The 13,056-nt window shown below is 37.0% G+C and overlaps 1 protein-coding gene across 2 annotated transcripts; it reads right to left on the bottom strand.

The window, feature by feature from the left end:
* Nucleotides 1–2,748: 2,748 nt before the first annotated feature.
* zgc:103586 lies at nt 2,749–13,056 on the bottom strand. Of its 2 annotated transcripts, none has more exons than XM_062066874.1 (5): nt 12,914–13,056; nt 9,475–9,591; nt 3,157–3,268; nt 3,030–3,087; nt 2,749–2,940 (listed from the first exon to the last, which is right to left on the bottom strand). In XM_062066874.1, exons 1-5 carry the CDS (start codon nt 12,918–12,920, stop codon nt 2,827–2,829), a joined length of 408 nt encoding a protein of 135 aa, XP_061922858.1. In that variant the 5' UTR covers nt 12,921–13,056; the 3' UTR covers nt 2,749–2,826. The 2 variants fall into 2 exon arrangements, with proteins under 2 accessions (XP_061922858.1, XP_061922859.1); XM_062066875.1 differs by having other exon boundaries at nt 12,902–13,036.

Here is a 13,056-nt window from a genome sequence, read left to right as displayed (position 1 = left end):
AATGATGATAGTAATTGTAATATAGAGAAAAGTGTGTAATACAATTAAAGGTAGATCGATACAAATACCTGTAGTACCAAGGGTAGAATCAGTATCGGATAGATACTAGTGTGATGATATCGATATCAGAAACAGAATCAGCTTTAATGGCCAATTATTTTTTAACACACAAGAAATTTGACTTGGTAGACCAGGGGTCTCCAAACTACAGCCCTGCCAGCACCCACAATCCTGCCCAAGGGACCCATCCATCCATCCATCCATCCATTTCCTACCGCTTGTCCCTTACGGGGTCACGGGGGTGCTGGAGCCTATCTCAGCTACATTCGGGCGGAAGGCGGGGTACCAGCCCAAAGGATGTCTCAATATACTGTATATATATATACACACTAACGTTCAAAAGTTTGGGGTCACCCAAACAATTTTGTGGAATAGCCTTCATTTCTAAGAACAAGAATAGACTGTCGAGTTTCAGATGAAAGTTCTCTTTTTCTGGCCATTTTGAGCGTTTAATTGACCCCACAAAAGTGATGCTCCAGAAACTCAATCTGCTCAAAGGAAGGTCAGTTTTGTAGCTTCTGTAACGAGCTAAACTGTTTTCAGATGTGTGAACATGATTGCACAAGGGTTTTCTAATCATCAATTAGCCTTCTGAGCCAATGAGCAAACACATTGTACCATTAGAAGACTGGAGTGATAGTTGCTGGAAATGGGCCTCTATACACCTATGTAGATAGTGCACCAAAAACCAGACATTTGCATCTAGAATAGTCATTTACCAGATTAGCAATGTATAGAGTGTATTTCTTTAAAGTTAAGACTAGTTTAAAGTTATCTTCATTGAAAAGTACAGTGCTTTTCCTTCAAAAATAAGGACATTTCAATGTGACCCCAAACTTTTGAACGGTAGTGTATGTATATATATATATATATATATATATATATATATATATATATATATATATATATATATATATATATATATATATATATATATATATATATATATATATATATATATATATTGATTGAAACTTGATTGCACAGTACAGTACATATTCCGTACAGATGACCACTAAGTGGTAACACCCAAATAAGTTTTTCAACTTGTTTAAATCGGGGTCCACGTTAATCAATTCATGGTAATATATACATATATATATATATATATATATATATATATATATATATATATATATATATATATATATATATATATATATATATATATATATATATATATATATATATATATATATGTATATGTATATGTATATATATATATATATATATATATATATATATATATATATATATATATATATATATATATATATATATATATATATATATATATATATATATATATATATATATACATATAAAGTTGTTTTTTAATCTGTCCTGTCCAGTCGCTTAGGCAATTCATATCATTGATGTAGATGCTAATATATGCTGTACATATTTACTTGACAAACGAGAAATGTGGGATACTTCCCTTGTTGCCCTATTTACATTTGACTTTATTACATTTTTGGATATTTAGTGCTTGGCACAGTCGGATCGAAGCAGGTGGGGATAGCAAAGAAGACGAAAAACCAAACAACGACAGAATAAAATAAAATAAAAAGTAGATGTATATATGTGTATATATATACACACACATACATACACTACCGTTCAAAAGTTTGGGGTCACATTGAAATGTCGTTATTTTTGAAGGAAAAGCACTGTACTTTTCAATAAAGATAACTTTAAAATAGTCTTAACTTTAAAGAAATACACTCTATACATTGCTAATGTGGTAAATGACTATTCTAGCTGCAAATGTCTGGTTTTTGGTGCAATATCTACATAGGTGTATAGAGGCCCATTTCCAGCAACTATCACTCCAGTGTTCTAATGGTACAATGTGTTTGCTCATTGACTCAGAAGGCTAATTGATGATTAGAAAACCCTTGTGCAATCATGTTCACACATCTGAAAACAGTTTAGCTTGTTACAGAAGCTACAAAACTGACCTTCCTTTGAGCAGATTGAGTTTCTGGAGCATCACATTTGTGGGGTCAATTAAACGCTCAAAATGGCCAGAAAAAGAGAACTTTCATCTGAAACTCGACAGTCTATTCTTGTTCTTAGAAATGAAGGCTATTCCACAAAATTGTTTGGGTGACCCCAAACTTTTGAACGGTAGTGTATATACACGTATATATATATATATATATATATATATATATATATATATATATATATATATATATATATATATATATATATATATATATATATATATATATATATATATATATATATATATAGTTTTGTTATTTTTGCGATATTGACTTCCTTTGTATTGTATGTAATAAAAGAAAATAATTGGTATTTTGTTGATAATAGTTACATTATCCTAAATTAGCATATTAATATATTGTTAAATTGTTCACAAATTAGTTTTTTTGAATTAAAAAAAACAACTAACTTATTTGTTTATCTAAAAGTAAATAAAGTACAAAATTATTGCATAACCTTTAAATAAAAATGTCAAGTAAAAAGTATCGGTATTGGCAGTATTGCTACTGTGTTTAGTATCACCCACCATGCATCCATCCATGTTCTACCATTTGCCCCTCTCGGGATCGCAGGGGGACTGGCCACTGTTGAAAAAACGACTAATAAAAATAATAAATAGGAAAAATGTGTAAAATACACAAAAACATTGATAAAAAATTTTTTTTAGAAGTGAACACATGCTTTTTTGTCTTTTATTTACTGTTGAGAACATGTGCATTATTGTTAAATCTGATCAAGCGGCATTCTCACAAACTGTCAGTTCTTTGTGAGATGACTCTGGGTAAAAGCAAAGGGCAGCAGCTCGCTCATGCGGCTCTTTTTGTACGATCCATCCGGCTTGATCGAGTAGATGGTCAACTCTGGCCCAAACTGGCGATACAAAGATGTGCGATACCAGTGAGGAAGTTTTATCTGACCATGCATTTTGTCAACAAGGCAACGAAAGAAATATGCGTCACCTCCATGAGAACCTGTCGACACGCTCCGCATGGCCAAACAAATCTGTCTGTGGCATTGCTGCACAAAAAAAGAAGGATTGTGTCATGTTTGGATGCATGGGAAAGTGCCATAAGTTGACTAACGAACCACGTCACAGCAATAGCGGTGAAGTTTTTGTGTCCCTCTGCCACGGCACTTTGGATGGCTGTTCGCTCAGCACACACAGTTAGACCGAAGGACACATTCTCCACGTTACAGCCTAAACAAAGACACAAAAATAGTAATTGTTAGCAACTTAATCTGGACAGTGCAAATGCGGCCATGAGGAGTGGGCTGTTCTATCCAATTATTGGTTGCATTGATACTGAGGGTAGTATCAGTAAGGAGTGTTGTCACCGACATTACAATTCGGATGTCGCGCCATTTTGGAGAGAAACACTTAAACGTCGGATTAGTGACAGCTGAAAAAACGCAAGATTAAACCATTTTACTTGAACAGACTTTACCCTATATCGTACCCTATATCATAGACATAAACACTAAGACGACTCGCCAGTCTTGGAGGATGTTCATAAAGTTGTTTATTTTTGTAGAAAAAAAAACAGATAATAGACATGACACAAAACTATAGTCATTTCAAATGGCAACATTATATTGCAACTAAAATAAATCAAGAAAATAAATATGGGTAGTCAGTAACAGTTTCATTTTTATATCAAGCCTGAGGGAAAATATGCAATCATGATTAACAAACAAAAACAAACCTCCAAGACACTACGAGTACTTTTTTGCACCACCTCTGGCTTTTATAACAGCTTGTAGTCTCTGAGGCATGGACTTAACGGGTGCCAAACAATACTCTTCTTCAGTGGCGTGCGGTGAGGTTCATGTCTGGTGAGGCACTGACTTCATCACAGTCAGATTTACAAACATATGAACCCTAAATAGTATCTTATTCACCATGTGATTGGCAGCAGTTAACGGGTTGTGTTTAAAAGCTCATACCAGCATTCTTCCCTGCTTGGCACTCAGCATCAAGGGTTGGAATTGGGGGTTAAATCACCAAAAATTATTCCCGGGCACGGCGCCGCTGCTGCCCACTGCTCCCCTCACCTCCCAGGGGGTGAACAAGGGATGGGTCAAATGCAGAGGACACATTTCACCACACTTAGTGTGTGTGTGACAATCATTGGTACTTTAACTTAACTTTACACTTACAAACTGTAGCATGCACACAAAAAAGCACATTTAATAAAAAAAAACGTTATTATGGTCTTACCTTTACTTATAAGTGCGGGAGCAGTGGTGTTCATGTTGGAAGAGTTGTGAATGAATGAAATATGAAATCCGCGCTGCCGTCTGCAGGTGTACCTAATGTTGTGTCCCTGTTTACGGCTCCTCCGGCGCGCCGCGCAAGCATTGTTGTTTTTGCACTTTTTGGCTTCTTGTTAAGTGACTTTTTTTGGGTGGATTCGGTCTTGCACGTGGAGGGTTTGGGTGTGGGCTTTGGTTGGTGTGGCCGCGGCGCTCCCGTCGGGGGTGCATTCTGCGGCGGAGGTGCTTGGCACCAGGGGGCGGGGTTATGAGACGAGCCTCCAGTTTTATGATCGCTCAGCACAAGAAATACGTTACACACATACAGTTGTTGACAAAATACACTGTACATTGTATACCTCAGCTAACTAAACTATGGAAATGTATAATATAATTCATATAGCAATACGGTCTCACTGCACAGCAGGCCAGCAGTTAGCCGAGTCATTGCACACAATCCATGTTGAGGCACACATCAGTGACGTGCCTCAACTGGCTGCTGATCACCGCACCGTCTCTTCTCAGTATTTGAACGGCAAATGTGAAAATAAAAATTAAAATAATCTAAAACTGGTGAAGTTAAATGGAAAATAACTTTAGTATAATCACTGGATACATATAACAATTTAATTAATTTTTTTTCTTTTTACTTTTTTTTCTTCTTTCCATGATGGCAGGTGAGGCCGTGCCTCCCCTGCCTCTAGTGACGGCACGCCACTGTTCTTCTTTAATATTGCTGTAACGTTCTCTGATTGCTGTCGTCAGAACAGATTTGCAGGTTGGAGTCTTGTCATGGAACATTTTTGTCAATTTTCACTAGAGATTTTCAATTGGATTTTTGCAGGCCATGACATTGACCTTTGGTATATTTCATCAATCAATCAATCAATCAATGTTTCAAATCACAAGTGTCTCAAAGGGCTGCACAAGCCACAACGACATCCTCGGTACAGAGCCCACATACGGGCAAGGAAAAACTCACCCCAGTGGGACGTCGATGTGAATGACTATGAGAAACCTTGGAGAGGACCGCATATGTGGGTAACCACCCCCCTCTAGGGGAGACCGAAAGCAATGGATGTCGAGGGGGTCTGACATAATATTGTGAAAGTCCAGTCCACAGTGGATCCAACACATCAGCGAGAGTCCAGTCCATAGTGGGGCCAGCAGGAAACCGTCCCGAGCGGAGATGGGTCAGAAGCTCAGAGATGTCCCCAACCGATGCACAGGCTAGCGGTCCACCCGGGGTCCCGACTCTGGACAGCAAGCACTTCATCCATGGCCACCGGACCTGTGCAACCCCCCCTCCAAGGAAGAGGGGAGCAGAGGAGAGAAGAAAAGAAACGGCAGATCAACTGGTCTAAAAAAGGGGTCTATTTAAAGGCTAGAGCAGGGGTCACCAACGCGGTGCCCGCGGGCACCAGGTCGCCCGTAAGGACCAGATGAGTCGCCCGCGGGCCTGTTCTAAAAAAAAAAATTAAAAAAAAAAAAAAAAAAAAAAATTTTTTTTTTTTTTTTTTTTTTTTTTATAAAAAGTTTCTCGTGACCACGAGAAACTTTCTCGTGGCCACGAGAAACTTTCTCGTGGCCACGAGAAACTTTCTCGTGGCCACGAGAAACTTTCTCGTGGCCACGAGAAAGCATTGGATGCGTGCTGATGGTTTAGTAGTGGGTAGAGCGGCCTTGCCAGAAACCTGAGGGTTGCAGGTTCGCTCCCCGCCTCTTACCATCCAAAAATCGCTGCCGTTGTGTCCTTGGGCAGGACACTTCACCCTTGCCCCCGGTGCCGCTCACACCGGAGAATGAATGATGAATGAATGAGTTGTAAAAATGAATGATGGGTTCTCACTTCTCTGTGAAGTGCTTTGAGTGTCTAGAAAAGCGCTATATAAATCTAATCCATTATTATTATTATTATTATTAGTGTGTGTTAAAATGCCAGTTTAGGAGTTAATATGGCTGTATTTCCAGATAGGACTTTCCCCCATGTGTGTTGTGGCAAAATGTGAATGCTTGATTAGTAGGTGTGAGACAAACACTTTATCTTCCTGGTTATTGTAACGCTACGTGTTTGACATTATTTAAGACTTTATCATGCCCGGGAAAGGACAGTTTTCCTCTTCTGTGGCTGTGGGTGGGTGGGCGTGCCTTGCGGACCTGCAGCGAAGCGGAGTGTGTCAGTTAGTCCCATGTTGATGTGATCAAACTTCTTTCTTGCTTGGAAGATACACACACAATTGTAACTGTTATTTCTTCCTGCAAATAATAAATATGTACAACGTGTTTGGATGTATTCATTTATGTAAAATTGTCATTAAATGTAATATTGCCTGACAAAAAGTGATACGACGTACGTAATATTTTGATATTTACACATCGCATATTTACACACGCGCATCTGACTAGAATACCCTTATGTGCATTACATATATCAACATCAACTACCTACTGTACTGTTTACTTGTTGAAATACCCTTTTTAGAACAAATATCTACCCACATAATTTATATGTGTATATATAATATATATATATATGTGTATGTATGTATATGCATATATATATATATATATATATATATATATATATATATATATATATATATATATATATATATATATATATATATATATATGTATGTATGTATATGCATATATATATATATATATATATATATATATATATATATATATATATATATACAGTATATACACGCACACACACACACATACATGTATACTGTATAGGAAGAAACACACATAAATATATACAGTATACATATATACACACAAACACTAAATTTGACAAACAAAATAACTACTATTTTTAAGAACAAGTTACAGTAATATAATATATATATACACACTACCGTTCAGAAGTTTGGGGTCACCCAAACAATTTTGTAGAATAGCCTTCATTTCTAAGAACAAGAATAGACTGTCGAGTTTCAGATGAAAGTTCTCTTTTTCTGGCCATTTTGAGCGTTTAATTGACCCCACAAATGTGATGCTCCAGAAACTCAATCTGCTCAAAGGAAGGTCAGTTTTGTAGCTTCTGTAACGAGCTAAACTGTTTTCAGATGTGTGAACATGATTGCACAAGGGTTTTCTAATCATCAATTAGCCTTCTGAGCCAATGAGCAAACACATTGTACCATTAGAACACTGGAGTGATAGTTGCTGGAAATGGGCCTCTATACACCTATGTAGATATTGCACCAAAAACCAGACATTTGCAGCTAGAATAGTCATTTACCACATTAGCAATGTATAGAGTGTATTTCTTTAAAGTTAAGACTAGTTGAAAGTTATCTTCATTGAAAAGTACAGTGCTTTTCCTTCAAAAATAAGGACATTTCAATGTGACCCCAAACTTTTAAACGGTAGAGTATATATATACATGCTTATACATAATATGTATATATATATATATATATATATATATATATATATATATATATATATATATATATATATATATATATATATATATATATATATATATATATATATATGTATGTGTGTATATATATATATATATATATATATATATATATATATATATATATATATATATATATATATATATATATATATATATATATATATATATATATATATATATATATATATATATATATATATGCATATACATACATACACATATATATATATTATATATACACATATAAATTATGTGGGTAGATATTTGTTCTAAAAAGGGTATTTCAACAAGTAAACAGTACAGTAGGTAGTTGATGTTGATATATGTAATGCACATAAGGGTATTCTAGTCAGATGCGCGTGTGTAAATATGCGATGTGTAAATATCAAAATATTACGTACGTCGTATCACTTTTTGTCAGGCAATATTACATTTAATGACAATTTTACATAAATGAATACATCCAAACACGTTGTACATATTTATTATTTGCAGGAAGAAATAACAGTTACAATTGTGTGTGTATCTTCCAAGCAAGAAAGAAGTTTGATCACATCAACATGGGACTAACTGACACACTCCGCTTCGCTGCAGGTCCGCAAGCCACGCCCACCCCCCCACAGCCACAGAAGAGGAAAACTGTCCTTTCCCGGGCATGATAACGTCTTAAATAATGTCAAACACGTAGCGTTACAATAACCAGGAAGATAAAGTGTTTGTCTCACACCTACTAATCAAGCATTCACATTTTGCCACAACACACATGGGGGAAAATCCTATCTGGAAATACAGCCATATTAACTCCTAAACTGCCATTTTAACACACACTAAACCATCAGCACGCATCCAATGCTTTCTCGTGGCCACGAGAAAGTTTCTCGTGGCCACGAGAAACTTTTTATAAAAAAAAAATATATATATATATATTAATTTTTTTAAATTTATTTATTTTTTTTTATAAAAAGTTTCTCGTGGCCACGAGATACTTTCTCGTGGCCACGAGATACTTTCTCGTGGCCACGAGATACATGTCTAAAAAAAAAAAAAATCCCATGTCCCTTTAGGGGCTCCGTAGTATTATCATTCACAGGCCCTGTATTTACTTGTTATTGAAGGGATACCAAGAGTTGCAGTATGGCCCACTCATTGTGGCCATAGTTACTTTTGGAAAAAAATGTTTCCTGCTTTGACTGACGTAACTGTAATTTTTTAGAACTCAATATATTTGGGCGGTACTACAAATGTCGGTATCGATCCGATACCAAATAAATCTGTGGGTTAGGTAGAAGTTAGGCCAATATTGATATTAAGTTTACTTTACTTTTTACTTGAATATTTTTTTTGAAGATTTTCACCTTTAATTTGATAATAATCAGAATAAAAACATAACAATTACTACAATTATTCGTTTTTATTACATAATTGTTCGAGCAAAATGAAATCAATAGTGCAAAAGAAGTTTTTAAAAATGGAGCAAAAACTGTTCTTGGCTCTCATCCAAATCCTTGAACGTTCTGCCCTCAAAGCTCTTCTATTTATTCAAACATACAACTACAACACATTTGAATCATGCCAAAACAGATATTTGTGAAAATAAGAGACATAGAAAAATATACATTAAATTTACCAGTCAAAAATCGGATATTACCCTGCTGTCGATATTTGGATTGCTTCGCACACCTGCAGCCCCCTTGAGAGGTGGTTCCTACCTTTAATTATAGTGCCATCTGTCGTCAGTAAGGCAGCACCAACAGGGAAGTTGCTGTAAGGACAGTACGCCATGTCTTTGGCCTGTAGACACTTTGAAATGAGATCGTTGACCGTATCTGCACACAAACACACACACACATTATTACATATACATTATATTACATGATGATGGATGGATGGATATTCACCCATATAATATACATATTATATTCATATATGTACACATAATAATTTACATATAAATGTATATACATTTATAATATATTTATACATATATATATATATATATATATGTATGTATGTATGTATGTATGTATGTATGTATGTATGTATGTATGTATGTATGTATGTAAGGAGGGGGTGAGAAAAAAAAAATCGGTCAAAGCCTGGGCCCCTGGAGAGGGGGTCCAGACTGAGGCCAAGGGAAAAAACAACTCATAGCCATAGCACACATCAAACATCAAAGAACACAAAGGATATTAAAGACATTAAAAGAGCAGAGCTGATGCAACCAGCCACTTCTACATACAGCTATGAATAAAAAGTTAAAGAAACATATACACTGTGGTGGACCTGGTGGCGTCTGTGGTGTTCCACGCCATCGTCTGCTGGGATGGAGGCAGCATGGTCGGAGGCAGCATGGTCAGAGACAGGAGCAGACCCAACAAAGCAACCAAGAGAGCAGACTCCACTCTCGGCCGCCCACTAACTCGGCCAGTATCCAGTCCGTATGGATGAGCGAGGATGCGTCTAAGGAGACCGAGGTGTCCGATTCCTGCTCATTCAGCCAAGACACTGTGAAGCCTGTCCGTCCCGGCGCTCAGTGCTAGCTCCGCAGCCCCGTCTCTTCATCTGCATCTCCTCCAGTCTCTCCAAACGGACTATGGTGTGGCAGAGACCCAGCAGCTGGTCTCTATGGCCAAAAGGCTCCCGGGAAGCAGATCCAGAAGTCCACAAAAAAGCACCGCAGAAGTCACGAAAGTGCCACCCCTTGTCACACAGTCCCAAAGGGTCCCGAACCAAAAGGCAAACAAATATATATACATACAGTATATATAATAACACATGAAAACAAGAATGAAACACAAAAGGATGACACAAGAGCACAGAGCTCCTGCCAACAGCAGCAACTAAAGCGGCGCCATCTTGGGGAAAAAAAAAAAAAAAATTAAAATATATATATATATATATATATATATATATATATATATATATATATATATATATATATATATATATATATATATATATATATATATATATATATATATATATATATATCTCCATCCATCCATCTATCCATCTTCTTCCACTTATCCGAGGTCGGGACGCGGGGGCAGCAGCCTAAGCAGGGAAGCCCAGACTTCCCTCTCCCCAGCCACTTCGTCCAGCTCTTCCTGGGGGATCCCGAGGCATTCCCAGGCCAGCCAGGAGACATAGTCTTCCTAACGTGTCCTGGGTCTTCCCTGTGGCCTCCTACCGGTTGGACGTGCCCGACCTGGAGGTGTTCGGGTGGCATCCTGACCAGATGCCCAAACCACCTCATCTGGCTCCTCTCGATGTGGAGGAGCAGCGGCTGGCAGAGCTTCTCACCCTATCTCTAAGGGAGAGCCCCGCCACCTGGCGGAGGAAACTCATTTCGGCCGCTTGTACCCGTGATCTTGTCCTTTCGGTCATAACCCAAAGCTCATGACCAGGTGAGGATGGGAACGTAGATCGACCGGTAAATTGAGAGCTTTGCCTTCCGGCTCAGCTCTTTCTTCACCACAACGGATATATATATATATATATATATATATATATATATATATATATATATATATATATATATATATATATATATATATATATATATATATATACTGTATATATATATATAGATATGTATATACAGTATATATATATATATATATATATATATATATATATATATATATATATATATATATATATATATATATATATATATATATATATATACTATACTTTTTAAGGCGGACATTACAGATATTATTTTTTTGTCCCTACTTAAAAAAAAACAAGTATTTCTACTCAGGGGCGCCGAAAAGGGGGGGTAAAGGAGACGGATTCTAGGGGCCCATGATGGAGGGGGGCCCAGAGAGGCCCCTAATGATGATGAAATTATAATACAGGGGGCCCTGTAAAGATTATTTTCATGGGGCCCAAAATCCCTAGCGGCGCCCCTGTTTCTGCTACTACTTCTACGTATAATAATCTCCCTCACATAAAGTTGGACCGCCACAAATACATTTGGTGCTACCTGTTCGTCCTCATTCATAAAAAAATTATATATTGCACCTGTTCTTCCATAGAATAAGAAAAGGGAGCAGTAGGTCAGTGTTGCTATCTTAGCAAGAAAGTTGTTATATTTAGTGAGTAACGAAATTACCTTTCAAAAAAGTGACACATTTTTTGGCGACTCTGACATTAAAACACGCGTTGCTTTTCTTAACAAGCACTGAGTGCTGCTGTGGCACCCACCTACACGTAAAATCACTCACAGGCTCACTGTGCAATCTACTAATAAAAGTTTGATTGATTGATTGATTGAAACTTTTATTAGTAGATTGCACAGTGCAGTACATATTCCGTACAATTGACCACTAAATGGTAACACCCGAATAAGTTTTTCACTTTTTTAAGTCGGGGTCCACTTAAATTGATTCCTAATACAGATATACTATCATCATAATACAGTCATCACACAAGATAATCATCAGAGTATATACATTGAATTATTTACATTATTTACAATCCGGGGTGTGGGATGTGGAGGGGTGTGGGGAGGTTAGGTTTGGTTGATATCAACACTCATGTGATATCAAGTCTCAATCAAAATCAAAAATCAAAAAAATCAAAAGGCAACTCAGTTTTGTTAGTAGCATTAAAAATACAACACAAAGTGACAGAGAAAAGTTGGTCTGTAGTTTTCAACATTTCATGTTTTTTTACTCATTTTTTTGTAAATGCATCATGGCCGATTATGCAAACTATATGATTACGTCATCCGGTAACGATTCTATCCACAATTGGATCAATCTGCCTACCCCGAGGCAGAACAATGAAACGTTGTGACTGCGCAGAATCAACCTTTAGAACTTTGGAATGTTCCACTCAGAAAAGATGTCGGCCACAATAAATAGATATCTTATCAAGAAATTGAAAATTATCCAAAGGTTTGGTTACATCACCGTGATAGTGCACACGCACGCACACACGGACGCACACACACGCACACACGCACACACACACACACGCACACGCACAAGCACACTCACACACACACGCACACACACACACAAACACACACACGCACACGCACACGCGCACACGCAAACACACGTGCGCATAAAATAAACTCCGTAAATATCACACGCTCATGATAAAGCAGATTCCATGACGCACCGATTTATTTACCTGCCATGAGGAAGGAGGAGGTGGAGGATGTGGAACTGTACCGTTGTTTTGCAGAAGAACAAGAGAAGAGTAAACTTAGTGAAGGTTAATATTTGACATCAATGCAATCTCTGGGCCAGCAGCTAAGCAGACATCTAAGTACA

This window comes from Entelurus aequoreus, linkage group LG12 (assembly GCF_033978785.1).
Source record: "Entelurus aequoreus isolate RoL-2023_Sb linkage group LG12, RoL_Eaeq_v1.1, whole genome shotgun sequence".
In the NCBI taxonomy this organism is placed as follows: Eukaryota; Metazoa; Chordata; class Actinopteri; order Syngnathiformes; family Syngnathidae; genus Entelurus; species Entelurus aequoreus.
This window is presented reverse-complemented; position numbering and strand designations above follow the sequence as displayed.